This window comes from Pelodiscus sinensis, chromosome 30 (assembly GCF_049634645.1).
Source record: "Pelodiscus sinensis isolate JC-2024 chromosome 30, ASM4963464v1, whole genome shotgun sequence".
In the NCBI taxonomy this organism is placed as follows: domain Eukaryota; kingdom Metazoa; phylum Chordata; order Testudines; family Trionychidae; genus Pelodiscus; species Pelodiscus sinensis.
In genome coordinates, this window is record NC_134740.1 from 648,260 (window position 1) to 675,768 (window position 27,509).

The window sequence follows — 27,509 nt, forward strand, 5'->3', positions numbered from 1 at the left end:
CAGCTGCGATGTTCACCCTTCCCGCCACTGCCCCCATGTCTCCCTGTCAGTCCTAGCTCTGTATATTTCTGTGACTGTCATGTCAGTTTGTTTCACAGCCTCACTATGCTGGGGCTGAACACAGAGGGAAAGGATGCTTGAGTGGTACATCTACACAGCAGCATTATTTCAAAATAACTTAGTCCGCGTCTACACAGCCGGCAGTTATTTTGATATAATGTCGAAAAACTGTCAAGCTGGAGGACTTCTTACTCCGACTCCTGTGACCCTCCTTGTACGAGGAGTAAGGAACGTCGGAGGAAGAGTGAAATAAGTGCTGTGTAGACGCTCCCAATTTCCAAATAAGCTGTTTCAAAATAAGCTACACAATTGACATAGCTCAAATTACGTAGCTTATTTCGAGTCAAGCCCTGCTGTGCAGACACACCATCCAGAGAGGATCAAAGGGGAAATCTTGTCTAGTCTAGTCTAAATGGTCTCCTTTGTGCTGTCCTATACCAATGTTTTTAATTCTCTTCTATCTAGGCCCTTCCCTAACCCTTATCCCTGCAATCCCGTAGAGCCTTCTGTTGGTCTGTGGTGAGCATTTCTCATGCGTGGTTCTGATCTTTTTCCCCCTTACACTCTCCACGAGGGGTGACCGTAGGTGCTGCCAAGAACCTTGTTCCATTTTTCTCAGTGCTCGTGTTGCAACGTGTCCGTGTGAGGAATCACAAGGAGAATGGAAGCCAGAAACCAATGAACATGGTGAAAAATTCTCCCAGCTCCGTGAATGATCGTTGGGGGGGGCTATCAGGGTTAGAGAGAGAGTAAATGGACAGGAGGAACAGCCACAGCCAGAGGGACTGGATCTCCCAGTACAGGAGGGTGGCCACGACCCCTGGATTGAAAGTGGTTTCCATCATGCCCAAAGTTCACAGATTGGTTCAGTGGCTCTCAGCCTCCGACCGCCTGTCCTCGGCTCGGCTGTGACAAGCGGCTTTGAGATGAACGTGACTTGCCAGAGGGGAATTGTACAGTCAGATTTGCAGGACAGTGATGAAGAGGGTGGCATTTAGCCGTGGAGAATCCCCGTGCAGGAGAGGCAGGGTTGCAAGGCAGACGCTGGCGGGGAGGTTATGGTGGATGGAGTGGGGCAGGGCTGCAGGGCAGAGGCTGACGCAGGGGGAGGGGGTTATGGTGGATGGGGAGGGGCAGGGCTGCAGGGCCGAGGCTGACGGGGGGGGGGTTATGGTGGATGGGGAGGGGCAGGGCTGCAGGGCCGAGGCTGACGGGGGGGGGTTATGGTGGATGGGGAGGGGCAGGGCTGCAGGGCAGAGGCTGACGGGGGGGGGTTATGGTGGATGGGGAGGGGCAGGGCTGCAGGGCAGAGGCTGACGGGGGGGGGTTATGGTGGATGGGGAGGGGCAGGGCTGCAGGGCAGAGGCTGACGGGGGGGGGTTATGGTGGATGGGGAGGGGCAGGGCTGCAGGGCCGAGGCTGACGGGGGGGGGGGTTATGGTGGATGGGGAGGGGCAGGGCTGCAGGGCCGAGGCTGGCAGGGGATTAAGGCAGACAGAGGAAGGGAGATTAGTGACACCGCCCAGGGCCAGGCAGGCGCTGCACAGACGGGGGCTGGACGGCGGGTCGGTGGCTCTCTACAGAACACACAAGGCTGGCAGGCCCCGGGGGCAGCAGGACCAGGGCCAGAGACAGTCAGAGACCAGGGGCAAGGCAAGATGATGGGTACCAAAGCAGGCACCTTACACTGGCTGCATGGGCAGAGGCGGCTCCAGCTGACTGGGATTCTTCCCTTCTGTCCTGGCTGTGACTCCTGTGGCCCCATCCAGCGTCCATACCCAGCCTGGCCCAGTGCCAAGGAGAGAGGCCTGGCTGGGGTGCTTGGGACCCAGCCAGGAGCCCGAATGCTCTGCCAAGCTGACCAGGGCTTCCCTGCGTCTTGCCCTGTGCTGCTGCACGGCCCACAGCTTCCCCACCACGTCCTGCAGCCTCCCTGCTCTGCCTGGGCCTTAAATCCCCTCCGGGCCCCTGGGGACCAGCCCTGAATCCCCAGCAGGCTCGAGCCGCCAATTAATGGAGACTTGACCTCGTTCTGGAGATGCTCAGAGACTCCTGGGGCCCGGCCCCCAGACAGGGAGATAAGGGCAGGGCCCTGGAGCAGGAAGGGCCTGATCCCAGCGCCACTGGGGTGTGGATTATCTCTCGCTCCCCTGGCCTGACTCCTGGGGAGCTCTGTTGGGTTTATGGTTCTGCCAGATGAGAATCCAAGCCAGATGTTTTAAGGGGGGATGGGATATTCAGGCTGATCTAGTCTCTCCTGCTGTGTGACACAAGCTGGAGACGTCCCCCAGTGCTGTGAAATAGCGCAGGATTGGGACAGAGGGTTTTCTGGGGGTCTCTAAGTCCATCAGCTCCTTGTGTGTGCTGCCCTTCCCCTGCTCCCTTCTCTGCGCCTGTGTGCACAGGGATGTGCTCCGGCAGCAGTGTGGTGATGTGCGAGGGCGAAACTCCCCGCTGTGCAGATGGAGGGCAGCACAGTACTTTCTGAAGCACCGCGCCCCCCCCCCCCCGAGCTCCCAGTGGCATCGTTGTTCTGGGGGGGCCGCTCAGAGGCAGAGTGGGACAGACCCAGCCTGACAGTGTTCACTGTCGAACTGCCCCAGACACAGGAAGGGGGATCAACCCCCTCCCTCCTCTTGTCAATGGGCTGAATGTGCGGATTGGGGGCTGCTTCCAGCTGCAGGGGGGAGATGACCTGGCCCATGTCTTTGCAGAGCTCTTCTCTCCTCCTCCCCGCCCCCTGCCTCACTCCAGTGCGGCTAGCAGCAGCTTGTCCCTTCCTGCCCACACAGTGTTTAACTGCAGCTCACGCTCCAGGCTGCTGCTGGCCACGGACCTAACCCAACAGCCTCTGGCGTCAGCGCAGGCGGGCAAAGGTTCACCCCTCCGCATGCACCGTGCATCAGGGGTTACAGCGCACCCGGCCGGAGACATGGCTTAGGGTTAGGCCGCTCTTCAGAGGAGGGTGCCTAGGCAATGGAGCAGCCCTGTGGTCCCTGGAGGCGGGATCCAGGGAGGGGAGAGACATGGGTGAAGAAGGTGCAGAGTCCCTGTCCCAGGGGCTGCTCTGGAGCCTTCAACTTTGGTGCACAAACAGGCTGGAATCACTCCCCCTCCCACTGCTCCACTCCAGAGCTTAGCTGACGGGGTGAAGGGGCTTTGACACATGTACGGCTTGACCCCTGTTAGCCAGTTCACTGGCCAGAGCGTCTTGGGCTTCCCCTGAGCGCCAGCCCTGCCAGCAGTGGCAGGGGAAGGAAGGAGCCTGCCAGCCAGGCTGTCGGTAAGCTGAGCGCCCCAACCAGCGGCTGGTTCTCCCCACAGCCCTGGCAACGGGACACCCTGCCAGGGGATGTGGAGGAGCAGCAGAGATGGGGATGGGGAAGGTGCAAATCAGGGGGAGCAGCATCCCTCCACCAGCCTTGCACACCCACCTCCTCCAGCCACTCCACTCCCCACCTACCACACACACACTCACCACTTGTGGGTGGCCAGTGAGCAGGGTACCCACCGATGCTGATGGGGGAAGGGAGACAGAAAATATGGGACAATTTGCCCTTATTAAGGAAAAAAGATGGGACACCTGCAGGAGGGCTTAAATACGGGACTGTCCCTTTGAAAGCAGGACATCTGGTCAACCCAGCTAAGTGGCTGACAGTGGACAGCTACATGGGTGGGACACTCGGTAAAGTAGACAGAGCCACAGACAGGGCACAGAGCAGGGTGGGAGAGAGACTGGGCTAGACTGGGAATGGGAGGTTTCCAGCGATGATCCCATCCGTCCATCTGCTGCTGTGCTAGCACCACCGTGTTAAAAAGGCACCCGACATTTCCTCTAATCACTGTCGTTTCCCGCCCTTCCCTGTGCTTGGGAGCTGGGATGCAGGGGCAGAGATGATAATTAACCTCTGTAGTTGTGTTATCCCCAGCCCAGGCACAGCAACCATGGAGTGCAATGGCCGTAGGGATTAATTAAAATGTTGGCATTGCTAACAAGTCCCCAGGCTGGGCCGTGTCACTGCGCCGGGCACCAGGCTCAGGAGTGACTCTGGGTTTGCATCAGCTGAGTTCTAGGTGTTGTTGCATAAACCCCAGAGCCGGAACATATTTGTTGGCTGAAATGTGTGTTCATCCTATTATTATCATGGGTACTACAGTAGGACCCACCATCTCAACTTGAACCTTGGGGCCCAAGCACAGACACGTAATAAGAGACAGTCCCATCTTGAATGTGACACACACTGAAGAGCTGAGAGTGACATGGTTTATTTATCCATGTCTACCAGATGGGGAAACTGAGGCACTTTGGGTTTTTTAGTGACTCTAGGACAAAAAGGGAGTCGTCTACAGAGCCTGTACTTGAACCCAGATCTACTACATCCCGGTCCTTTGTCGTAGCCACAAGATAATGGTTTGCAAATCATTCTCATGGGCTCGTTGAATGTAGCTGAATTGAATTGATACTATTCTTAGGTATCCAATATTATAGCCCCCAGCTCTCCCTGCACCTCCCTCTACGGACCCCAGTGCCTCTGGCTGGGAGCTCAATGGAGGTTTCCTCAATGGCCATCAGAAGCTCCCAGTGTTTTGACAATTGACATGCTCAGTGTGTGTTCTGACTGTCCAGTCCCAGTTTGCTTTTCCCAAGCACCAGAGTCTGGGTTTGTGGCTCTTTGGAGTTGGTTCCCGGGGCCAGTGCAAGACAACCAGTAAGCAGACTCTGGCTGCCCACAGCAGTGCCCAGGGGGCGCCGCAGTGCAGGGAGCAGGGTGGGCAGCCCAGCAGGGGGCACCAAAGAGCAGGGAGTGGGACAGGCAGCCCAGCAGGGGGTGCTGCAGCGCAGGGAGTGGGACAGACAGCCCAGCAGGGGGTGCTCTGACCTTGCAGGCAGGGCTGGGTTTAGTGCAGGAGCTGGGCTCTCGTGCCCTGTTCTGCAGGGGGACGGGACGGGGTCTCGGCTCACGGCTCCTACCCCGGGTGCCTTTCGCTTTGCTGTTCCATTGTTATTTCATTGCAAGGCACAAGGCTCAAACCCGCGTCCAGGGAGTCAGGGGCAATTCTGGGCCAGGCATTAATATTTCTGTGGCACGGGATGTCCAGGTGCAATGGGTGCTGCGCTCACACAGCCAGAGACAGCCCCGGCCTGGAAGAGCTCCCAGAGCAAGGGGTGGAAGACAGGAATAATTGTTACCGCAGTGTCTCCATGGGGGATTGGAGCACTAAAGAGTTGACATCATCCGCTTAACTTCCTGCCTCGCCTCAGAATCCATGGCATGAATCGATTTACCTCCTGCCTCCCCCTGCATAAGTTTATTGACTGTGTATGTGACCTGAACTCTTGTGTAACCCAACTGCCCTGTCTTAATCCAAGCCCTATGAGTTTCCAACTAACTCTGACCCTTGCAAACATCAGTGTCCTCCTCCCCTGCCATGGGGAACGCTCAGCTGCCATCCATGCTAACCCCAACCCTGGAATGGTTCTACCAACGTGCTCTCCTCGACTGGATCACTTTGGTAGGGGATGCAAGCAATAATGTGCCTTGGAATGAGGGGTAAACGTAAGCCGGGACCTCTGGGAACAAACTGAGGCTGTCCTAGGACAGGGGTGTTCTGGAACAGATTTTGGGGTTGTGGCCGACAGTGACCTGAACGTGAGCTCCCAGCGCAATGCTGTGGCCATGCGAGCTCCTATGACCATGGGATGCAGAAAGGAGGAATCGTGAGTCGGCTCGGAGTGGCGACTCAGAGAAGAGCATTGAGAATAACTGAAGGAACAGAAAACCTGCCTTAGAGTGACTCAGAGTTGAAGCTCTGTACATCCCTGCAGCATGGCTGAGATTTTCAAAGCTCTTTATGAAGTTTGGGTCTCGAGTTCCACTGACTTTTGATGCGCTGAGCCTGTCTGTCCCTTAGGCATCTTTGTAAATGCCAGCCTTGCTGCCTGTTGGGACCAGGAACTTATAGGAGCATTTCGATGGTTTGCAGACCTCCAGCAAGGCGCAGGGCAGCCACGCACATGTCTGTGCAGATGTATTTCCATGCAGACGCATGTGCTACTCCTTGAGCTGCTGCACATCAACGTCTCGTCGTCAGACCCTCTCCCAGTTTTCTCAGAGCCACCTTCACCTCCTTGTTGCGTAGCGTGTAGATGAGCGGGTTCAGCATGGGTGCAACCACATTGCTGAAGATCTGCACAGGGGTCACCAGCACTTTGCTCAGCTGGGGCTGGGTGTAGACCAGGGTGCAGGGTCCGAAGAACAGCATCACCACTGTGAGATGGGATGCGCAAGTGGAGGCCGCTTTGCGCCGCCCTTCGCCCGCGTTCATCTTCAGGATGCAATAAACGATCCTGACGTAGGAGGCGAGGATGAGGAGGAAGCAGGTTGTGGGCACCATGCCAGTGTTGGTGAAGGTCACGGTCTCAAGGACATATGCATCTGCGCAGGCCAGCTTGGCCACGGGGAAAAGGTCGCAAAAGAAATAGTCAACTACGTTGGACCCGCAGTAGGGCAGCGTGAAGGTCAGGCTGGTGAGGATGGTGGCGTGGAAGGAGCTGGTGATCCAGGTGCCAGCAGCCAGGAGGGCGCACACCCTGCGGTTCATGATGAGCAGGTAGCGCAGCGGGTGGCAGATGGCCACATATCTGTCAAAGGCCATGACCGTGTAGAGCAGGCTCTCGGTGTTGCCCAGGAAGTGCCAGAAGAAGACCTGGGCCATGCACCCGCCCAGTGAGATGACCCTGCTCTGACCCCAGAGGTTGGCTAAATATTTCGGGGTGCTGATGGATGAGAATCCAAGGTCCACGACGGCGAGGTTGCAGAGGAAGAAGTACATGGGGGTGTGCAGGCGGGGGTCGGCGAGGATGGCTGACAGGATGATCAGGTTTCCCAGCAGGGTGCAGAGGTAGAAGGCTAAGAAGGTGAAGAAGAGGATGTTCTCAAGACCTTCGGTGTTGGGGATCCCTCGGAGGATGAAATGAGTCACCATCGTGTGGTTCCCCAGCCCCATTTGGGCCTCATTCCTAGGGTAGGGCAGAGAAATGAAGCCAGTGAGTTACTGAAACAACCCGACACCCTACAGCTGCGATGTTCACCCTTCCCACCACTGCCCCCAGGACTCCCTTCCCTCAGGAGCGGGGAATATTTCTGTCCATGTCGTGCCAGTTAGGTCAGGGCCTCATACAGCTGGTGCTGAACACGGAAAGAAAAAAAATCTTTGCCTTGAAGATTTTACAGCTCAGAGATTAACAGAAACAGGGGACTTTCTATTCCATTTTCTCCTGCTCTTGTGTCTGGTCCTATACCAATAGCTTCAGCTCTGTTCTGCCAAGGCCTTGAACCCACCCTCCCACTTACAGCTGCCATTTCGCATTTCTGGTTTGAGCTCTCCCCTCCCGCCCAGCGAGGGATGGCCGTGTGAGTGGTGGAGGGATTGTTTGCAGAGTTTTGCTCTGATAAATGCAGGGGCTGCGATGTGCTTCTCTTGGGGAAGAGGGTGGGGATGAAACGTAGAAATGTGAGGTGGAATGGCCCCCGTTCTGTGAGTGATGTGAATGGGTGGGGGCGTGGAAGGAAAAGAGAACAGTCATAGTGCTGGAAAGCTGCTAGAGGCGCTGGGGAGGGCAGCTGCACCTCCTGGATTGATGTGGTCTCCATCATATCCCAGGTTTACAGTTTGGTCCGGGGGCACTCGGCCCTCCCCCCAGGACACAAATGATCCAGCCCCCCTGGCCACAGCTTGCTGCTCATCCCTTGGGGATGGGTGGGCTCTGTGGACATGATGGGAGGAGGGGGTGGACGTGACATTTGAGTGACAAGGACGAAGTGGCTCTTCGCCAGGCTGTTCTGCCATGCAGGAGAGGCAGGGCTGAGCGATGTCCCTGGAACAATTTTTAGGCTGAGGGTGCTGAAGTCTTGCTCCCCATTTATCCCTGCCCATGCCCCCCACTGCCCAAGTGAGGGGACATAGGTGGGGGTGGCTGTGGATCCCTGGGTCTGGGCCAGGATCAAGGCCAGGAGAAGGGAACCAAAAGCCAGCAGCCAGAGCCCCAGCAGCAGTGGGGTTCCCGGGGTTGAGCTGTCAGCCAGCACTCCCGTTTGGGCACCAGTGGAGACACTCAGAGCAAAACCCCAGGGTAAAGCAGCAGGCTGACACTGCAACTTCTCATGCACAAGGGGCTGCAGGGAGAAGCTGGCGGGGGGGGGGGGGTTATGGTGGATGGGGAGGGGCAGGGCTGCAGGGCAGAGGCTGGCGGGGGGGTTATGGCAGGTGGGGAGGGGCAGGGCTGCAGGGCAGAGGCTGGTTGTGGGGTTATGGTGGATGGGGAGGGGCAGGGCTGCAGGGCAGAGGCTGGTTGTGGGGTTACGGCAGGTGGGGAGGGGCAGGGCTGCAGGGAGAGCCTGGTTGTGGGGTTATGGCAGGTGGGGAGGGGCAGGGCTGCAGGGCAGAAGCTGGTTGTGGGGTTATGGTGGATGGGGAGGGGCAGGGCTGCAGGGCAGAGGCTGGTTGTGGGGTTACGGCAGGTGGGGAGGGGCAGGGCTGCAGGGCAGAGGCTGGTTGTGGGGTTATGGCAGGTGGGGAGGGGCAGGGCTGCAGGGAGAGGCTGGTTGTGGGGTTATGGCAGGTGGGGAGGGGCAGGGCTGCAGGGCAGAGGCTGGTTGTGGGGTTATGGCAGGTGGGGAGGGGCAGGGCTGCAGAGGAGAGGCTGGCGGGGGGGTTATGGCAGGTGGGGAGGGGCAGGGCAGTGGGGCAGAGGCTGGCGGGGGGGTTATGGCAGGTGGGGAGGGGCAGGGCAGTGGGGCAGAGGCTGGCGGGGGGGTTATGGCAGGTGGGGAAGGGCAGGGCAGTGGGGCAGAGGCTGGCGGGGGGTTATGGCAGGTGGGGAGGGGCAGGGCAGTGGGGCAGAGGCTGGCGGGGGTTACAGCAGACAGAAAGAGGCAGATCAATGACACAGAGACCCAGCCCAGGGCCAGGCAGGCGCTGCACAGACGGGGCTGGACGGCGGGTCGGTGGCTCTCTACAGAACACACCAGGCTGACAGACCCTGGGGGTGGCAGGGCCAGGCCAGAGACAGGCAGAGACGGGGGCAGGGCGAGAAGGTCGGTACCGAAGCAGGCGCCTTACACTGGCTGCATGGGCAGAGGCGGCTCCAGCTGGCTGGGATTCTTCCCTTCTGTCCTGACCGGGACTCCTGTGGCCCCATCCATCGTCCTTACTCAGCCCGGTCCAGTACCCAGCAGAGGGGCCCAGCCTGGGTGCCCGGGACCCACCAGGCAGCCCTAATCCGCTTCCAAGCTGCCCAGGGCTGTCCCCTCGTCTTGCCCCGCGCTGCTGCACGGCCCACAGATTCCCCACCGCTTCCTGCAGCCTCCCAGCTCTGCCTGGCCCTTAAATCCCCTCCAGGCCCCTTGGGACCAGCCCTGAATCCCCACCCGGCTCCCAGGCTGAGACCTCCCAGAGTCACCAATTAACAGAGACTTGGCCTTGTTTTGGAGAACGCTCAGAGAGTTGCCAATTAATAGAGATTTTGGCATCATTTCCGAGAATGCTCGAGAAGGGGGTGGGATGTTCCTACTCGTCTAGGCTCCCCTGCCTTGTGACGCAAGCCAAATGATACCCCCATCAGTGTGCAATAGGAGATAACTGGGCCAGACCTTCAGGTGAAAACCTAGGAATCAATAGCTCCTCTTATGACCTGCCCTTCCCCTGCCCCTGCTCTGGGTCTCTGTGCGCACAGGGATGTGTTCCTGCAGCAGCATGGGGATGGGTGAGGGTGAAATAACCTGTTTCACAGACAAGGGCACCATCTCTCCCATGCACCATGGCACAGCACTTTTAGCAGTACTACCGCGACACCAGGAACACAACGGTATCACTGTGCCGTGCAGCAGCTGCCCACCAACCCCTGGCACCATTGTTTTGGGAGCCGCCCAGACACAGAGTCAGACAGACCCAGCTTTTCACAGGCCACTAATTACCCCAACAACGTGTGTCGTTGCCACAAACACTGGAGCCAGAACTGCATTTGACCATTTTAATTTGTGTTCTCACTTATCTTATCCTGGGTCCTATGGTGGGACCTACAGTCTGGATGTGAGATGTAGGCCCCTTTGTGCAACACCCAGCACAGACACACAGTAAGCGAGTGTCCCCACTTGAATGTGATACACATCAAATAGCCGATTTAATTATCCATTTATAACAGATGGTGAAACTGAGGCACAGAGTGATCTAGTGCATTATTCAAAGTCACCTAGAGAGTCTTCTACAGAGCCTACACTAAAACCTAGCTCTCAGGCACCCCTGTACCTCGACTTAGCCTTCAAATAATTTCCATGGCCTCCATGAATGCAGCTGTGTTGAACTGATACAGTTCTCAGTTATCACATTCTTCATGCATCACCTGCACCCTACTGGAGGGGATCTCATGAGAAATTCTTTGGTGGCCTCAGCATGTGACCCCCCAACACTAGCGGGGGTCTGCTCTCACACTCTTATAAAGTACCTGTGATGAATGGGAGGGTGCTACCCTTTTCTGGGCATTCCAGCCAGTCCGTTAACTAAATTGCCAGTTAATGATTAAAACCACAGACAGTGGGTCCAAAGAGTTTCCAGGAAGTATTGGCAGAAAGTCAATGAAAACAGAGTGTGGGGTTTTGAATTGGAAGCAATTACCTTCCTGATGCAATTTTTGTGTGACCAGAGCACAGCTGGGCAGACATGAATTGAGCCAGGGCAGCAGGGCATGGAGGATCCAACAACATCCATGCCTAGAGAAGGACTAAACCTTAGAACAACAGAGATGTGAGTAGAACAGGGAATGTTTAGTCAGGTGTGATCAGGTTATTTTCTTTCTTTTGGAGTTTGTTGAACTTCTCTGTGCTAAGGTCATGTGCCCCCTTCTCCCACTGTAACCTTTAAATAGAATCTCAGGGAAGCAATTCCCTGTGTTTTAATCTGCCTTTTTTCAGTTGCGCTATAACAAGGAGCAATCAAGTAATGTTTGATAATGTCTGTCGTCTTCATTTGGTTAATAAGATCACCTTTTTAAGACTGTGATCTGACTCCTGAGTCCTAGAAGGCAAGAGGTTCTGTGTGCACATGCCACAGACTACAAAGCCAGCTATTAAGGAATTGAAGGTTTTCCTCAAGCTCTCTCCGAGGGAGGGCTAAAGAGCTTGAGAGCACCCACAGGCAGGAATTTCCAAGTGTGTCTTCTTGGGCTCTCAATGGGTTTTTGCATTTGGCTGGTGGCAGCATACCACCCCATGTCAGGGAGTCTGTGACCTTGGGGAGTTTATAAATAAAAGTGGCAGGCCTCTTGCAGTCTCCCTCTTCTTCACTCGCAGTGCCAGTGTGGGAAACAGCCTTGACAGTACTGAATTAGCCTCAGGAAACACAAATCAATCTGCACATCCAAAGGAGTGTATTTTTTTATTGCTGTTGTGAAAAGTGGTAGTAACAAGCATACACATCCAGAGGCATAGAGAGGGTGTTATGCGCCCGAAGGCAAAGGCAAAATTTGCATTCCCCCCCAGCTGCCACCACATGGCGGGGCCCCAAACCTGGTGCACGGCTGAGCCTGAGACTGAAAGGAGGGCAGGGAGCTTGTACTGCGTCTTCCCCTAACCCCTCTAGTTTAAGGCTGGGCCCCCAAATGCACTAACCTGCCAGCAGAGATGGAGAAAGGTTAGGCTGGGGGCAGAGAAGCGGGGAGCAGGTTTCAGCCAGCCGTGGCAGGTGAAAGAGGAGCAGGTGAACTGAGGGATGACGGGGGGAGCGGAGGGGGAATAAATTGGTGCTCCCCTAGCGTGGTGCCCAGGGGCAACTGCCCCCCCCATCCTCCCCTCACTATGCCACTGTACAAGACTCACTTTTCACAGCCCTGGGAAGTCTGGGTCTGAAGGTCTGCATGGGGTATCCAGGGAGGCAGCAGGGGCCAAAGTCAGTGCCATAGAGGGGCTTGGCCAAGGGAAGCCAGAGATGGTGGGGGGAGAGTTAAGCGTGAAGCCCTGGGGCCGGAGCCCAAAGCCTCACAACCAGAGTCTGCCTCCTCCCCATGGGATGAAGCCCAAATACAGAGCCCCACCCACCATCCCTGGGGAACTCACGGGGGGCTCAATCCTTGCTGGGAGCCCTAGAAACCAACACAAAGACTTGCACCCAGGAGCACCACCCCAGTGACAGCCCCAAAGGCTGTGCCAATAAGAAAAGGCCCTGGTGGGCACGTGGGAAATGCTGCAGGGCCTCCTGTAACCCAACTGCCCCAGCTCAAGCAGAGCCAATTTCCTTTGAATATCCCTGGTGCTAACCCTAGAATAACACCAGTGGCCTTCTCCCTCATCCTGGGCCATCTCCACTGACCTCCTCCCCGGTCTGCCTCTGCATCACTGCATAAGGGGCATGAGCAAACAAATTGCTCACAGTTTGACACAGCTGAATGCAAGCATGTGCCTCTGTGACGCAGTGGGGGGACCTTGCTGGTTGCTATGCTGGGCAGTGGGTTGTGAGTGACTCCACTGGCTGCTGGCTGCAGCACGGCCCAGCAGGGCAGGGGATGAGTCATTATGCAAGGGGGGCTAAGAACCTGTCTGACCAGTGATCTCCCAGGGAGCGGAACAATGGGAAGAAGGGGAGTGGAGCCCTGGCTGGGGGCAGGGCTGGAAGAGAGTGAGGGAGTGAGTTTCTGTCTGGGAGCATGGAGGACACAGCCTAGGGAAAGGGGCTGTAATTTAGGGGCCCAGTCTCCCCTATCTCAAGGGGGGCTGAGGCATCCTAGGGCTGGCCTGTAACCAGATGACATCTGTGCTGTGCTGTATCCTGGAGAAGCAATAAACACCCTCTATTCTACTGGCTGGCGGAGCCTGTCCGTGTCATTACGGGGGTGCAGGAGACGGGAAAACCCCAACGCGCTGTCACAGCCTCTAGGGACAAGGGACCGATGCTGTGCTAACAGGACTGAGGACGCAACACTCAGGAGAGGAGGCACTGAGGAGGACCTGGGGGGCTGTGGTGGAGACTTAGCTGAACGAGAGCTCCCAGTGCCACGCTGGGGCCAAACCAGCTAGTGCGACCTTAAGATGCACAAAGGAGGAATTTTGAGTAGGAGCAGAAAGGAGATTTTGCTGCTCTGGCCCTGGTGCGACCACTGCTGGAGTGGTGTCCCGTTCTGGTCTGCACACTTCCCCAGCGGTAAACTGGAGAGGATTAGGGGGAGAGCCACGAAAATAATCGGAGCAGAAAATCTGCCTTATGAGAATGGACTAGAAGACCCTGAGCTCTGTAAAGCTGGGTAATAAGGCTGAGATTGTCAAAGTCCTCTGCAAGGTCTGTACTTTCCGAAGCCTCTTCATTTTTGATGCGGAGACCCAGATTAGAAAGAAGGGGCTGTGCTGGGATGGGGCAGAGAAAGAGATTCACAAAAGGCACAGAGTGGTCATGCGGATGCATTCGTAGGTGTATTTCCCTGCAGCCTCATGTACTATGTCAACGCGCAGGCGTCAGGCCCCCTCTCAGTTTTCTCAGAGCATCTTTCACCTCCTTGTTGCGCAGGGTGTAGATGACCGGGTTCAGCAAGGGTGTCACTATGTAGCCAAAGAGCTCCACAGCCGTCACCATCACTTTGCTCAGCTGGGGCTGGGTGTAGATCACGGCACAGGGCCCAAAGAACAGCGTCACCACCACCAGATGGGAGGCACAAGTGGAAGCCGCTTTGCGCCGCCCTTCAGCTGAGTTCATCTTCACGACGGAGTAAACGATGCGGATGTAGGAGGCGAGGATGAGAGAGAAGCAGGTCATGGGCACCAAACCAGTGTTGGTGAAGGTCACGGTCTCAATGATGTGCGTGTCCCCACAGGCCAGCTTGGCCACAGGGAAGATGTCACAGAAGAAATAGTCTATCACGTTGGACCCGCAGTAGGGCAGCGTGAAGGTCAGGCTGGCGAGGATGGTGGCGTGGAAGGAGCTGGTGATCCAGGCACCTGCAGCCAGGAGGACGCACACCCTGCGGTTCATGATGAGCAGGTAGCGCAGTGGGTGGCAGATGGCCACGTACCGGTCGTAGGCCATGACCGTGTAGAGCAGGCACTCGGTGCTGGCCAGGAAGTGGTAAAAAAAGACCTGGGACATGCACCCTCCCATTGAGATGATTCTGTTCTTGGCCCAGAGGTTGGCGAGCAATTTGGGGATGCTGACAGAAGAGAATCCAAGGTCCACGACAGCGAGGTTGCAGAGGAAGAAGTACATGGGGGTGTGCAGGCGGGGGTCGCCAAGGACGGCTGAGAGGATGAGCAGGTTGCCCAGCAGGGTGCAGAGGTAGAAGGCTAAGAAGGTGAAGAAGAGGATGGTCTGGAGGCCGTCGGTGTTGGGGATCCCGAGGAGGATGAAATGAGTCACCATCGTGTGGTTGCCCAGCGCCATTTGGGCCTCATTCCTGGGGTAGGGCAGAGAAATAAAGCCAGGGAGTTACTGAAACAACCCTACGGCTGCAATGTTTACCCTTCCCACCCTGCCCCCAGGACTCCCTTCCCTCAGGAGTGGGGAATATTTCTGTCTTTGCCATGCCCACTGGGGTCAGAGAGTCACTGTGCTGGTGATAAAACATCGAAGGTATGTCTGCCTTGAAGAGATGAATAGACAAAGGGGACATCTATTCTAATCTAGTTTAGTCTATTCTGATCTAGTCCCATTCCTTCTCTTGTCTCCTGTGCGCCTCCATTTTCCTCTGCTCTTTCCCTATCTTGGTCTTTGCCCACCCTCCTTAGCACTGTAACTGAGAGCTACGCTGGCCTACCATTCATTCCCTCACTGCTCTCCCGAGGGGCTGGCCCATGTGCAGCGCAGCGCTCTGGTTTGGCAGGGCTGTTTGTGGTAAAAGCAGGGGCTGTGACGTGCCGCTGCTCAGGAAGAGGCGGCAGATGGCACAGACCCACCAGAGCATGTGGGGAAGGGTTCCCAGCATTGCTCATGAGGCGAGTACTCAGGAGTGGGGGGTTCTTAGAGAGAAAAGGAAAAAGAAAAGAGGGGGATGCTCAGCAGAGGTGCTAGAACTGGGGATGCTGCAGCAGAGGTGCTAGAACTAGGGATGCTCAGCAGAGGTGCTAGAACTGGGGATGCTGCAGCAGAGGTGCTAGAACTAGGGATGCTCAGCAGAGGTGCTAGAACTGGGGATGCTGCAGCAGAGGTGCTAGAACTGGGGATGCTGCAGCAGAGGTGCTAGAACTAGGGATGCTCAGCAGAGGTGCTAGAACTGGGGATGCTCAGCAGAGGTGCTAGAACTGGGGATGCTGCAGCAGAGGTGCTAGAACTAGGGATGCTCAGCAGAGGTGCTAGAACTAGGGATGCTCAGCAGAGGTGCTAGAACTGGGGATGCTGCAGCAGAGGTGCTAGAACTAGGGATGCTCAGCAGAGGTGCTAGAACTGGGGATGCTGGGAGGTGGCTGCACCCCGAGGCTTGACACGGTTTCCAGCAAACCCATCGCTAAGCCTTTGGTGCGATGGTCCTTAGCATGGCGACCACACAGACTGTTCCAGTTTCCCCACCCGTACCTCCGGCCACAGCGTGTCGTCTGCACGGCCATGACCAGCAGGCTGGGTTCTGCTCGTAGCAAGGCAGAGCAGCGTTTAAAGGTGGGAATTAAAGAAGACTAACACACTGTGTGCTGGCATTTTGCCAGGGAGATTCTCCATGCAGGAGAGGCTGGCGGGGGGGTTATGGTGGATGGGAAGAGGCAGGGCTGCAGGGAGAGGCTGGTGGGGGGTTATGGTGGATGGGGGGGCAGGGCTTCAGGGCAGAGGCTAGTGGGGGGTTGTGGTGGGTGAGGAGAGGCAGAGCTGCAGGGAGAGGCTGGCGGTGGGGTTATGGCAGATGGGGAGGGGCAGGGCTTCAGGGCAGAGGCTGGTGGGGGGTTGTGGTGGGTGAGGAGGGGCAGGGCTGCAGGGCAGAGGCTAGTGGGGGGTTGTGGTGGAGGGATAAGGGCAGGGATGCAGGGAGAGTCTGGTGGGGGGGTTATGGCAGGTGGGGAGGGGAAGGGCTGCACGGCTGAGGCATGCAGGGGGGTTATGGTGGATGGGGAGGGGCAGGGATGCAGGGAGATGTTGGCAGGGGGGGTTATGGCAGGTGGGGAAGGGCAGGGCTGCAGGGCAGAGGCTGGCGGGGGGGTTGGTGGATGGGGAGGGGAAGGGCTGCAGGGCTGAGGCTGGCGGGGGGGTTGGTGGATGGGGAGGGGAAGGGCTGCACAGCTGAGGCTGGCGGGGGGGTTGGTGAATGGGGAGGGGAAGGGCTGCAGGGCAGAGGCTGGCGGGGGGGTTATGGTGGATGGGGAGGGGAAGGGCTGCAGGGCAGAGGCTGGCGGGGGGGTTGGTGGATGGGGAGGGGAAGGGCTGCAGGGCTGAGGCTGGTGGGGGGGTTGGTGGATGGGGAGGGGAAGGGCTGCACGGCTGAGGCTGGCGGGGGGGGTTGGTGGATGGGGAGGGGAAGGGCTGCACGGCTGAGGCTGGCGGGGGGGTTGGTGGATGGGGAGGGGAAGGGCTGCACGGCTGAGGCTGGTGGGGGGGTTGGTGGATGGGGAGGGGAAGGGCTGCACGGCTGAGGCTGGTGGGGGGGTTGGTGGATGGGGAGGGGAAGGGCTGCAGGGCAGAGGCTGGCGGGGGGGTTGGTGGATGGGGAGGGGAAGGGCTGCAGGGCTGAGGCTGGTGGGGGGGTTGGTGGATGGGGAGGGGAAGGGCTGCACGGCTGAGGCTGGCGGGGGGGGTTGGTGGATGGGGAGGGGAAGGGCTGCACGGCTGAGGCTGGCGGGGGGGTTGGTGGATGGGGAGGGGAAGGGCTGCAGGGCTGAGGCTGGCGGGGGGGTTGGTGGATGGGGAGGGGAAGGGCTGCAGGGCTGAGGCTGGGGGGGGGTTGGTGGATGGGGAGGGGCAGGGCTGCAGGGCAGAGGCTAGTGGGGGGTTGTGGTGGATGGGGAGGGGCAGGGATGCAGGGAGAGGCTGGCGGGGGGTTATGGCAGGTGGGGAAGGGCAGGGCTGCAGGGCACAGGCTGGCAGGGGGGGGTTGTGGCAGGTGGGGAAGGGCAGGGCTGCAGGGCTGAGGCTGGCGGGGGGGTTGGTGGATGGGGAGGGGAAGGGCTGCACGGCTGAGGCATGCAGGGGGGTTATGGAGGATGGGGAGGGGCAGGGCTGCAGAGAGAGGCTGGCGGGGGGTTTACAGTACACAGAGAGGGGCGGATCAGTGACACAGAGACACAGCCAGGGACAAGCAGGCAGGCGTAGCGCACAGATGGGGGCTAGACAGCTGGGTGGATGGTTCTCTACTGATAGGCCCTGGGAGCGCGGCACGGCCAGGTCCAGACACAGGCAGAGACGGGGGTAGGTCGAGAAGATCGTTACCAAAGCAGGCGCCTTACACTGGCTGCATGGGCAGAGGCACCTCCAGCTGGCTCGGATTCTTCCCTTCTGTCGCGGCCAGGACTCCTGTGGCCCCATCCAGCGTCCGTACCCGGCCCGGCCCTGCACCTGGGAGAGGGGTCTGGCCGGGGCAACTGCGACCCACCCGTTAGCCCTAATATCCTGCCAAGCTGACCAGGACGGTGCCCCACGTCTCACCCTGCACTGCTGCACGGCCCACAGCTTCCCCACCACTTCCTGCAGCCTCCCGGCTCTGCCTGGGCCTTAAATTCCCTCCAGGCCCCTGGGGACCAGCCCTGAATCCCCACCAGGCTCCAGGCCGAGCCATCGGCTGAGCCGCCAATTAATGGAGATTTGGCCTTGTTTGGGAGATGCTCAGAGACCCCTGGGGCCAGGCCCCAGATGGGGCGATAAGGGCAGTGGTGCGGAGCAGGAAGGGCTCAATCCTCAATAACACTGGGATGCAGATTCTCTGTCACTCCCCTGGCTTGACTCCCAGGGGGCTCTGGCGAGTCCATGGGGCTGGTGCCCCTCTCAGCCCTGCGCACTGTGGTCAGTCCGGAGTCAAGCCATGGGGATCAGCGGAACTGGGTCGGTTTCTGCCTGAATCTGAGCCATGAAATGCAGGTTCTCAACCCAGCCTCATGAGCTGGGAGGAGACATTCCTGCTCATCTGGGCGCTGCAACCTCATGGCACAAACTGGAGACCCCCCTCAGTGTGACATGGCGGAGAACGGGGCCCGGGGTCTGGCTGGAGGCCTCTGAAACCAGCTGAGCTCCCCCCGGGGTTTCTGTCTCCCGTGGTCCCCCCCCCGTCCCGGCTCTGTCTCTGAGCACATGGGGAGGGGAGGTGTTCTGCAGCAGGGTGGAGTCGGGGAGGGGAGACAGAGGGACCATCCATCCTGTTCGTCACATGCCGCAGGACAGCAGAGCCGCCGAGGAGAGAATTGCATCACTTTTCACAGGACGGCAGTGCCCCCCCAATTCCCCCCGGATCCTGGCACCATGGTTCTGGGGTCACTCAGACACTGAGCAAGACAGAGCCGGCCTGTCAGACCTCGCTAGCTCACTGCCCCCCGCACAGGAAGGGGTGTCAACCCCATCCCCCACCTTTCACTGGGCAGAACGTCGCTCTGCGTCTCACTGGGCCTGGCCCTGCCAAGGACACAGACACGGCACAGAGTGAGAGGGGAGGAACCGGCCGACTTCGGTGATTTTCCAGCCATGATCCCATCCAGCCATTTGCTGCTGTCCTAGCACCGCAGATCTAATAAGTCTCAAAGAGATTCCTGTAATTGCTCTTAATTCCTGCCCTTCCCCAAGTGGGCAGCTTACTTTGGATCCAGGAAGAAGAGGCAGACGTGATAATTAAGCTCTGTAGATGGGCTATGCCCAGCCCAGACACAGCACTCCATGGGAGTAATTAAAATGTTGGCGTTGCTAACGAGTCCCCAGGCTGGGCTGGATCATTGCGCCAGGCGCAGGCTTAGGAGTGACTCTGGGTTTGCATCAGCTGAGCTCTGGGTGTCGTTGACAGGAACACCAGAGCTCTGCATAGAATCATAGAATCATAGAATCATAGGACTGGAAGGGACCTCGAGAGGTCATCGAGTCCAGCCCCCTGCCCTCAAGGCAGGATCAAGCTCCGTCTACACCATCCCTGACAGATGTCTATCTAACCTGTTCTTAAATATCTCCAGAGAGGGAGATTCCACCACCTCCCTTGGCAATTTATTCCAATATTTGACCACCCTGACAGTTAGGAATTTTTTCCTAATGTCCAATCTAAACCTCCCCTGCTGCACTTTAAGCCCATTACTCCTTGTCCTGTCCTCAGAAACCAAGAGGAACAAATTTTCTCCTTCCTCCTTGTGACACCCTTTTAGATATTTGAAAGCCGCTATCATGTCCCCCCTTAATCTTCTTTTTTCCAAACTAAACAAGCCCAGTTCATGAAGCCTGGCTTCATAGGTCATGTCCTCTAAACCTTTAATCATTCTTGTCGCTCTTCTCTGTACCCTTTCCAATTTCTCCACATCTTTCTTGAAATGTGGCGCCCAGAACTGGACACAGTACTCCAGCTGAGGCCTAACTAGTGCAGAGTAGAGCGGCAGAATGACTTCACGAGTTTTGCTTACAACACACCTGTTAATACAACCTAGAATCATATTTGCTTTTTTTGCAACAGCATCACACTGTTGACTCATATTCAACTTGTGGTCCACTATGACCCCTAGATCCCTTTCTGCCATGCTCCTTCCTAGACAGTCGCTTCCCATCTTGTATGTATGGAACTGATTGTTCCTTCCTAAGTGGAGCACTTTGCATTTCTCTCTATTAAACCTCATCCTGTTTACCTCTGACCATTTCTCTAACTTGCTAAGGTCATTCTGAATTATGTCCCTATCCTCCAAAGAAGTCGCAACCCCACCCAGTTTGGTATCATCTGCAAACTTAATAAGCGTACTCTCTATCCCAATATCTACATCATTGATGAAGATATTGAACAGTATGGGTCCCAAAACAGACCCTTGAGGAACTCCACTTGTTATCCCTTTCCAGCAGGATTTAGAACCGTTAACAACCACTCTCTGACTACGGTTATCCAGCCAATTATGCACCCACCTTATCGTGGCCCTATCTAAGTTATATTTGCCTAGTTTATCAATAAGAATATCATGCGAGACCGTATCAAATGCCTTACTAAAGTCTAGGTATATGACATCCACCGCTTCTCCCTTATCCACAAGGCTCGTTATCTTATCAAAGAAAGCTATCAGATTAGTTTGGCATGACTTGTTCTTCACAAACCCATGCTGGCTATTCCCTATCACTTTATTACCTTCCAAGTGTTTGCATATGATTTCCTTAATTACCTGCTCCATTATCTTCCCTGGGACAGACGTTAAACTGACCGGTCTATAGTTTCCTGGGTTGTTCTTATTCCCCTTTTTATAGATGGGCACAATATTTGCCCTTTTCCAGTCTTCTGGAATCTCCCCTGTCTGCCATGATTTTTCAAAGATCATAGCTAAAGGCTCAGATACCTCCTCTATCAGCTCCTTGAGTATCCTGGGATGCATTTCATCAGGACCTGGTGACTTGCTGACATCTAACTTTCCTAAGTGATTTTTAACTTGTTCTTTGTGTATCCTATCTTCTAAACTTACCCTCTCTCTGCTTGTATTCACTACGTTAGGCACACCTCCAGACTTCTCGGTGAAGACCGAAACAAAGAAGTCATTGAGCATCTCCGCCATTTCCAAGTTTCCTGTTACTGCTTCTCCCTCCTCACTAAGCAGTGGGCCTACCCTGTCCTTGGTCTTCCTCTTGCTTCTAATGTATTTATAAAAGGTCTTCTTGTTTCCCTTTATGCCTGTAGCTAGTTTGATCTCATTTTGTGCCTTTGCCTTTCTAATCTTGCTCCTGCATTCCCGTGTTGCTTGCCTGTATTCATCCTTTGTTATTTGTCCTAGTTTCCATTTTTTATATGACTCCTTTTTTATTTTGAGATTGTGCAAGATCTCCTTGTTAAGCCAAGCTGGTCTTTTGCCATATTTTCTATCTTTCCTACACAGCGGAATTGTTTGCTTTTGGGCCCTTAACAACGTCCCTTTGAAATACTTCCAACTCTCCTCAGTTGTTTTTCCCTTCAGTCTTGCTTCCCATGGGACCTTACCTACAAGTTCTCTGAGCTTATCAAAATCTGCCTTCCTGAAATCCATTACCTCAATTGTGCTGGTCTCCCTTCTACCTTTCCTTAAGATCATGAACTCTATTATTTCGTGATCACTGTCCCCTATACTGTCTTCCACTTTCAAGTTCTCAACTAGTTCCTCCCTATTTGTTAAAACCAAATCCAGAACAGCTTCTCCTCTGGTAGCTTTTTCAACCTTCTGAAACAGAAAGTTGTCTCCAATGCAGTCCAGAAACTTATTGGATAGCCTGTGCCCCGCTGTGTTAGTTTCCCAACATATGTCTGGATAGTTGAAGTCCCCCATCACCACCAAATCTTGGGCTTTGGATAGTGCATGTCCTTGTCATGAACACAACACTGCACTGGACAGTTGTAATGTGCATTCTCCCTCTCCTTATCATGAGTAAGGTGGTAGGACCTACAGTCTGGGCCTGAGACGTGGGCCCCTTTGTGCCACACCCAGCACAAAGCCATAGAAAGAGACAGCCCCCCCCTTGAATGTCATACACATGTACTAGCTGAGAGAGACAAAAGTTTTAATTCTCCTCTGAAGTACACTGAGGTACAACGTGATCTAGTGAGTTATTCATGGTCAGCCAGAGAGCGTCCTACCCAGCCTGTAGGGGAACCCAGATCTTCTGCATCCCAGGACTTTGTCTTAACCACAGAATAATGGCTGGCAAATGACTCCCATGGGCCTATTTAAACATAGCTGTGTGGAGTTGATACAGTTCTCAGTTACCAATACTCTAGCCTGCAGCTCTGCAGGCTTCTCCCTCTATGGTTGCCCAGTGCCACTGGCTGGGAGGTCAGGGGAGGTTTCCCATTGCCCATCAGAAGCTACTGTGGTTTTTAAATCCTGTGGCATGGCCGGCCGGAAAGCCCAGGTACAAAGGGGGCTGCACCCACACAGCCAGAGACAGCCCCTGCCCCAAAGAGCTTCCAGAGCAACAGGCGGGAGAAAGGAATATGTGAGCACCATATCTCAGCTTTCCATCCCCCACCTCTCTTCCAGCCTCACTCTCATGACTCCTGCAAAGAAGGGACTCACCTCCTGCCCCCCCCACACAGTCCCAGACAGCCGCTGTCAGAGGGCTGAGGGCTCAGAGACGAGGCCGGGGAATGACGGAAGGATCGGCCCCAGCGGTGATGTGACTCCGGCCATTTCAATGGCGTTCCACCAGCAGAGGCACAGCCGTCCTGTCTAAAGGACGATTCGGAACGGCCACCCCACACCCCGCACTTTGGGGGGGCTCCATGGCAGCCCCCTCAGCTATCCCATGGACTGGACCTGTGGGGCCCAGCGTGGCCCAGGAGATGATGTGGGGGGCCTACCTGGGACTGGCAGTGGAGTCTGGGTCCCCAGCACTCACCACAGCAGCAGCAAAGGGAGATGGGCAGCAGGGCGCAGCAGGGATGTCTGTGGGGTAACTCTGGCTCCTGCCACACTGGTGGGGAAGAGGGAGACCTACACTTCATACCGCCCCACACCCAGCGCCTCAGGAGTCCCCTGCTCACATTGTTCAGGGAGGGGGCTTCCGATAAGGAGTGAAATCGGTTGGGGCAGAGCAGAAATGGGGAGTTGCCCTAGACCCCAGGCCTGGGGTACAGCGGGAATGAGGAAGGACCTAGGCCCAGAATAGCCCTGGGCAGAGAACATGGAGTGAGTTTCCTAATGGCAAATGCATGAATTGAGTTCCCAGCTCCCACTGACGCCCTATAGGAGTTGGGAAGGTACAAGCCCTTTCTCCCTTTTTAAATTCTCCCCATTTCTCCCAATAGTTTCATTCCCACAAGCTGTGGGGGAAGGGGAAGACATTCTAGTGCAGCTAGCGACATTGGCTGGGCTGGGCTTAGCCACCTTTCAATTTCTTGAGTGCCGCCTTGACATCCTTATTCCTTAGCGTGTAGACCAGCGGGTTCATTATCGGGGTGACCACGTCACAAAAGATCTGAATGCGGGTGGCCACCACGGGGCTCAGGGAGGGCTGGGTGTAGAGGAGGAAGCAGGGCCCGAAGAAGAAGCACACCACCGTCATGTGCGAGGCACAAGTGGAGAAGGCTTTCCGAGCATGCTCAGCACTGCGCATCTTCACCACAGACACCGCGATCCTGATGTAGGACATGAAGATGAGGAAGAAGCAGGACAGGGGCACCACAACAGTGTTGGTGAAGGTCACGGTCCTGAGCACAGATGTGTCTGCACAGGCCAGCTTGGCCACCGGTACGATGTCACAGAAGAAATAGTCCACCACGTTGGACCCGCAGTAGGGCAGCGTGAAGGTCAGGCTGGCGAGGATGGTGGCATGAAAGGAGCTGCAGATCCAGCTGCCGGCGGCCAAGAGGGTGCACACTCTGTGGTTCATGATGAGCAGGTAGCGCAGTGGGTGGCAGATGGCCACGTACCGGTCGTAGGCCATGACCGTGTAGATTAGGCATTCAGTGCTGCTCAGGAAGTGCCAGAAAAAGAGCTGGGCCATGCACCCGCCCAGTGAGATTGCTCTATTGTTGGCCAAGAGGCTGGCCAGCAATTTTGGTGTGGTGGTGGAAGAGCATCCAAGATCTATGACGGCGAGGTGGCAGAGGAAGAAGTACATGGGGGAGTGCAGACGGGAGTCAGCAAGGACGGCTGCTAAGATGAGCAGATTGCTCAGCAGAGAACAGAGTAAGAAGACTAAGAAGCAGATGAAGAGGATGTTCTCAAGGCCTTCGGTGTTGGGGATGCCTAAGAGGATGAATTCTGACACCACAGTGCGATTCTCCATTTCCACGTGAGCTTGAGTCATTCCTGGGGGCACAAAGATAATGGAACTAGATTAGGAAGCTTAATAAACCATGAACCCCACCAGCCTTAATCTCGAAAGGCAAATCTTCTTAGCCAGCCTAAGACAAGTGAAAGTGAATGCAGAATCACCACTATATTTGGTAGATGCCGTATGATTCTGTTCTTAGCCAGCCTAAGACTAGTGAAAGCGAGTGCAGAATCACCATTATATTTGGTAGATGCCGTATGATTCTGCTCTCTTCTGTTCAGTTCTTGCAGCTCTGCCATCATTGCATCATCATCAGGGAGCAAAAGAAAGATGCCAAACGCAGAAGAAATGATCATGAATTGGAGCATGCATTTTCCTGACTCCTTGGGGCCTTCACAATGAGTATACAAGGCGGAAAGAAAACCTCCGAAATGTTTCAGCATGATAATGCCATTTCTCCTCTATGTGTACATAAAGAAAAACTGTGCATAGATTGGGGAAAAGAAAGTTTCTGAGAGTTTAGGGCTAGACAGGTCTATGAGCTGATCTCGTATATCACAGGCTGTTAAATTCCACCAGATTCACACCCCACACACCCGAGCTCGGTGATTTCACTTGTACCAAAGCACTTCAGCACTCAAACAACTCAACTTCAGTGACCTCAGGCAGAGAGCAGGAGAGATCAAGGAGCCATCAGCTCTCAAGACTAGGAACTGACTGGGAGAGAGACACGGACTATCCCAGCAGGTGACCAACCGCCTGCTGGAGCAGAAGCTGAAAACACCCCAAAGGTGGCTGCAGATCTGTCCTGGGGGAAGTTCCGTGCGCACATGGAATTCACCCCGAGCCAGAACAGACCAGTTCACATGAAACTGAGCGGTTCTGTACCAGGGCTGCCCCAGCAGGTGGCCAGGTACAGAGATTGGAGAGAAAGAAGGGGAGAAAGAAACCGTCCCGGAGCCAGAGTGAAGGCGGAAATGGACAAGAAGGACACGACAATAGCTTACACTTTGTGTCTCAGTGGAGAGTCACGCAGTCACCGGGTGGTGGGAGCCTTTAGCCTTTCGCAATCAGCCCCTCTCAGCCCAAACCACCTGAGATCTGAGCACAGCTCCTGCCGTTGGCATGTGGAGAGAGTCTCTCTCACTGACGGGGCTAGCACGCCAGACATGCGTAGGGACTGTGCAGTGTTGGCCCAGCCATTGTGGGGACCCCAGAAGTGTTCATGAGCTCAGGCTGCAGGAACATTTATGCTGCTCTTGAGCCCGGCCTTTGGGAGCTGAGCCCTTAGGTAGCTCCCCTCCCCGTCTCAGACTTCAGCAGAGGGAGCAATTAACCAGCCCTTTGCCTCAGCTGTTTTCCAGTTTGTGGCTCGGGACAAAAGGCCACCTGCATTAGAAGAAGGTGTGAGAAACCCAGCAGGAGGTAGCTGTGATGGGTTGGTTCACTGGGGGCTCCTTGGAATTATCACCTGTTGCGGTAAAGGTCCCACCTACCTCCATGCTGCACCAGAAACCCATGTCTCCCCCAGACATGGCACACACAGACACCCCCCAGCAGAGCAACACAGATCCTGAGCCAGCTCAGGTCTGGGCCTCAGACACAACCCTTCAAAAGGACCAAACCCCAAAGGCCTCGGACACAGCCTTCAAAAGGGCCAAACCTCCAAATCAATCCATCTCATTCTGTATACAACTTTTACGCAGAGAAATTTGTCAACAAAAGAGAGAGATGCACACGGGTTGATCCCCTCAGGTAGCAATTATTTACACTTGACTTGATAATGACCACAAGAGTTTTATTAAGTATAAAAAGTGAGATTTAAGTGATTGCAAGTGACAACAGAGCAAAGTTAGTTATTGAACCAAAATTAACAAATAGGCCAGTTAATCCTGTTTTACTAAGAAACTAGTTAAATGCAAATTCTTACCCTAGCAGCTGTTTAATTATCTTTTCACAAGCTGGGTAGGCTCCTAGCTTGAGCCCAATCCTCTCCCCTGTTCAGTCTCACATGTTTCCTGCAGGCACCTTGGGCGTCTCACCACTCCCCCTATTGTTTGGTTTTGCACTTTTGTAACCCTTTTGTCCAAGGCAGACATTGTATGTGCTCATTTCAAATTTTTCTTACCTTGCGTGGAAAAGTACCATATATAAAGTTGTATTCTACTATTAGGTGACCGGGTTACATGTCTTTGGGTATGTCTATGCTGCTGGGGATATCCCGAAAAAACTTCCCCGCATCCAGGGAATGCATTTGCTCTGCCGTTTTGGTTTTTTTTTTTTTTAAACAGAAGAGCAGACACACTCTTTTCGAAGCCCTGTCTTCCTCATTCCATGAGGAATAAGGGATCTTCCAAAAGAGGGTTTTTTTTATGAAATTTGGCCCATTCTACATTAACCAAATTTCGGAAAAGCCTCTTCCAAAAAAAAAGCAGAAAAAGCTACGCAAAATGCGGAGCGCATTTTGCATACCTTCTTCTACAAAAATGTTGTAGTCTAGACATTCTCTTTATAGGGACAACCACAGTTTGGTGTTACAGGAAAAACACAACCATTCACAGGTCCTTGACTTGATCACCCAGCCATTAAGTTGCTAAAGTATCAATAATGGCTTTTACTAGAACACCTTGACAAATAAAACATATTCCTACTTAATATTTCTAACTTCTCATTCAAGAAAGAAAAATAGGGTAGAGGCAGCAGGTTGTAACTTTAAAATGATCGGTTAAATGATGTAATTTCTCTAAAGCACCTTCGAGTTAAGCATATGCACATTCGTGCCAATTTCCATAAAGTATGGGACAGGAGTGATAGGAGCCAAGGCATGAACAGCTCTCAGGGGACATAACTTCCAACCCACATGACCTGCAGATTGCTGGACCCTGTAGCAGGACCATTTCACACCTTGCATTGCTCAGGGAATGTGAAAGTGAAGCATTATTTCTATCCAGGCAACATGAACCCTCAAGTTTTGGTTGATAACACAGGGCCAAAGGTGGAGAACAAGGTTTGTCTGAGCAGGTGCATCTAGACTGGCAAGATTTTGCACAAAAGCAGCCGCTTTTGCGCAAAAATTTGCCAGCTGTCTCCACTGACCGCTGGAATTTGCGCAAGCGCACTGACTTTGTAATGTACAAAATCAGTGCTTCTTGCGCAAATACTTTCATGCTCCCACTGAGGAAAAAGCCTTCTTGTGCAAGGAGGTCCTGAGGGAGAGCATCCACCCCTCGGAGCCCTCGGAGCCTCCCCAGTCCTCCCCACTGGGGACTCGTGCCCCATTCCTCCCTCACGTCCTTCCACTTACCCCTCCCTAGCCCCCCTTCCTGATGTCAAGTAAAAGACACGTGTGTTTAAAAATAGAATCTGGGTTTATTGAACAAAACTGGGGGGGGATGAACCTTTGGGGCAACTGGGAAAAGGAGGTGGGAGAGGGGAAGAGAGAGGGTGGGAGTGGGGAGGGGGAAACCTGGGAGGAGGGAGCTGGAAGGGGGAAGCAAGGGGAAGAAGGGGGAGGGGAAGCTCAGGGCTCAGGGTTGTGGGTCTCGCTGGACCAACTTGTCTTTAATGCTAACCTTGACCTGGGTTTGCATGTGGCCTTT

General features: G+C 55.2%; 4 protein-coding genes across 4 annotated transcripts in view; 1 reads left to right on the forward strand and 3 right to left on the reverse strand.

The window, feature by feature from the left end:
• Positions 1-27,509, forward strand: part of NOP9 (NOP9 nucleolar protein) — a 340,212-nt gene that overhangs the window by 170,777 nt on the left and 141,926 nt on the right. The window lies entirely within an intron of this gene.
• Positions 6,136-7,068, reverse strand: LOC102445439 (olfactory receptor 10D3-like). Its single transcript, XM_006129268.2, has one exon. It carries the CDS (start codon positions 7,066-7,068, stop codon positions 6,136-6,138), a length of 933 nt encoding a protein of 310 aa, XP_006129330.2.
• Positions 13,546-14,478, reverse strand: LOC102445676 (putative olfactory receptor 10D4). The gene has a single exon (XM_006129269.1). The coding sequence runs from the start codon at positions 14,476-14,478 to the stop codon at positions 13,546-13,548; it is 933 nt and encodes a 310-aa protein (XP_006129331.1).
• LOC102463750 (putative olfactory receptor 10D4) lies at positions 23,011-23,943 on the reverse strand. Its single transcript, XM_006129259.2, has one exon. The coding sequence runs from the start codon at positions 23,941-23,943 to the stop codon at positions 23,011-23,013; it is 933 nt and encodes a 310-aa protein (XP_006129321.2).

Excerpts from the sequence above, each read along its gene's own strand:
- LOC102445676 (XM_006129269.1), bottom strand. The coding sequence starts at position 14,478 with ATGGCGCTGGGCAACCACACGATGGTGACTCATTTCATCCTCCTCGGG.
- LOC102445439 (XM_006129268.2), bottom strand. The coding sequence starts at position 7,068 with ATGGGGCTGGGGAACCACACGATGGTGACTCATTTCATCCTCCGAGGG.
- LOC102463750 (XM_006129259.2), bottom strand. The coding sequence starts at position 23,943 with ATGACTCAAGCTCACGTGGAAATGGAGAATCGCACTGTGGTGTCAGAA.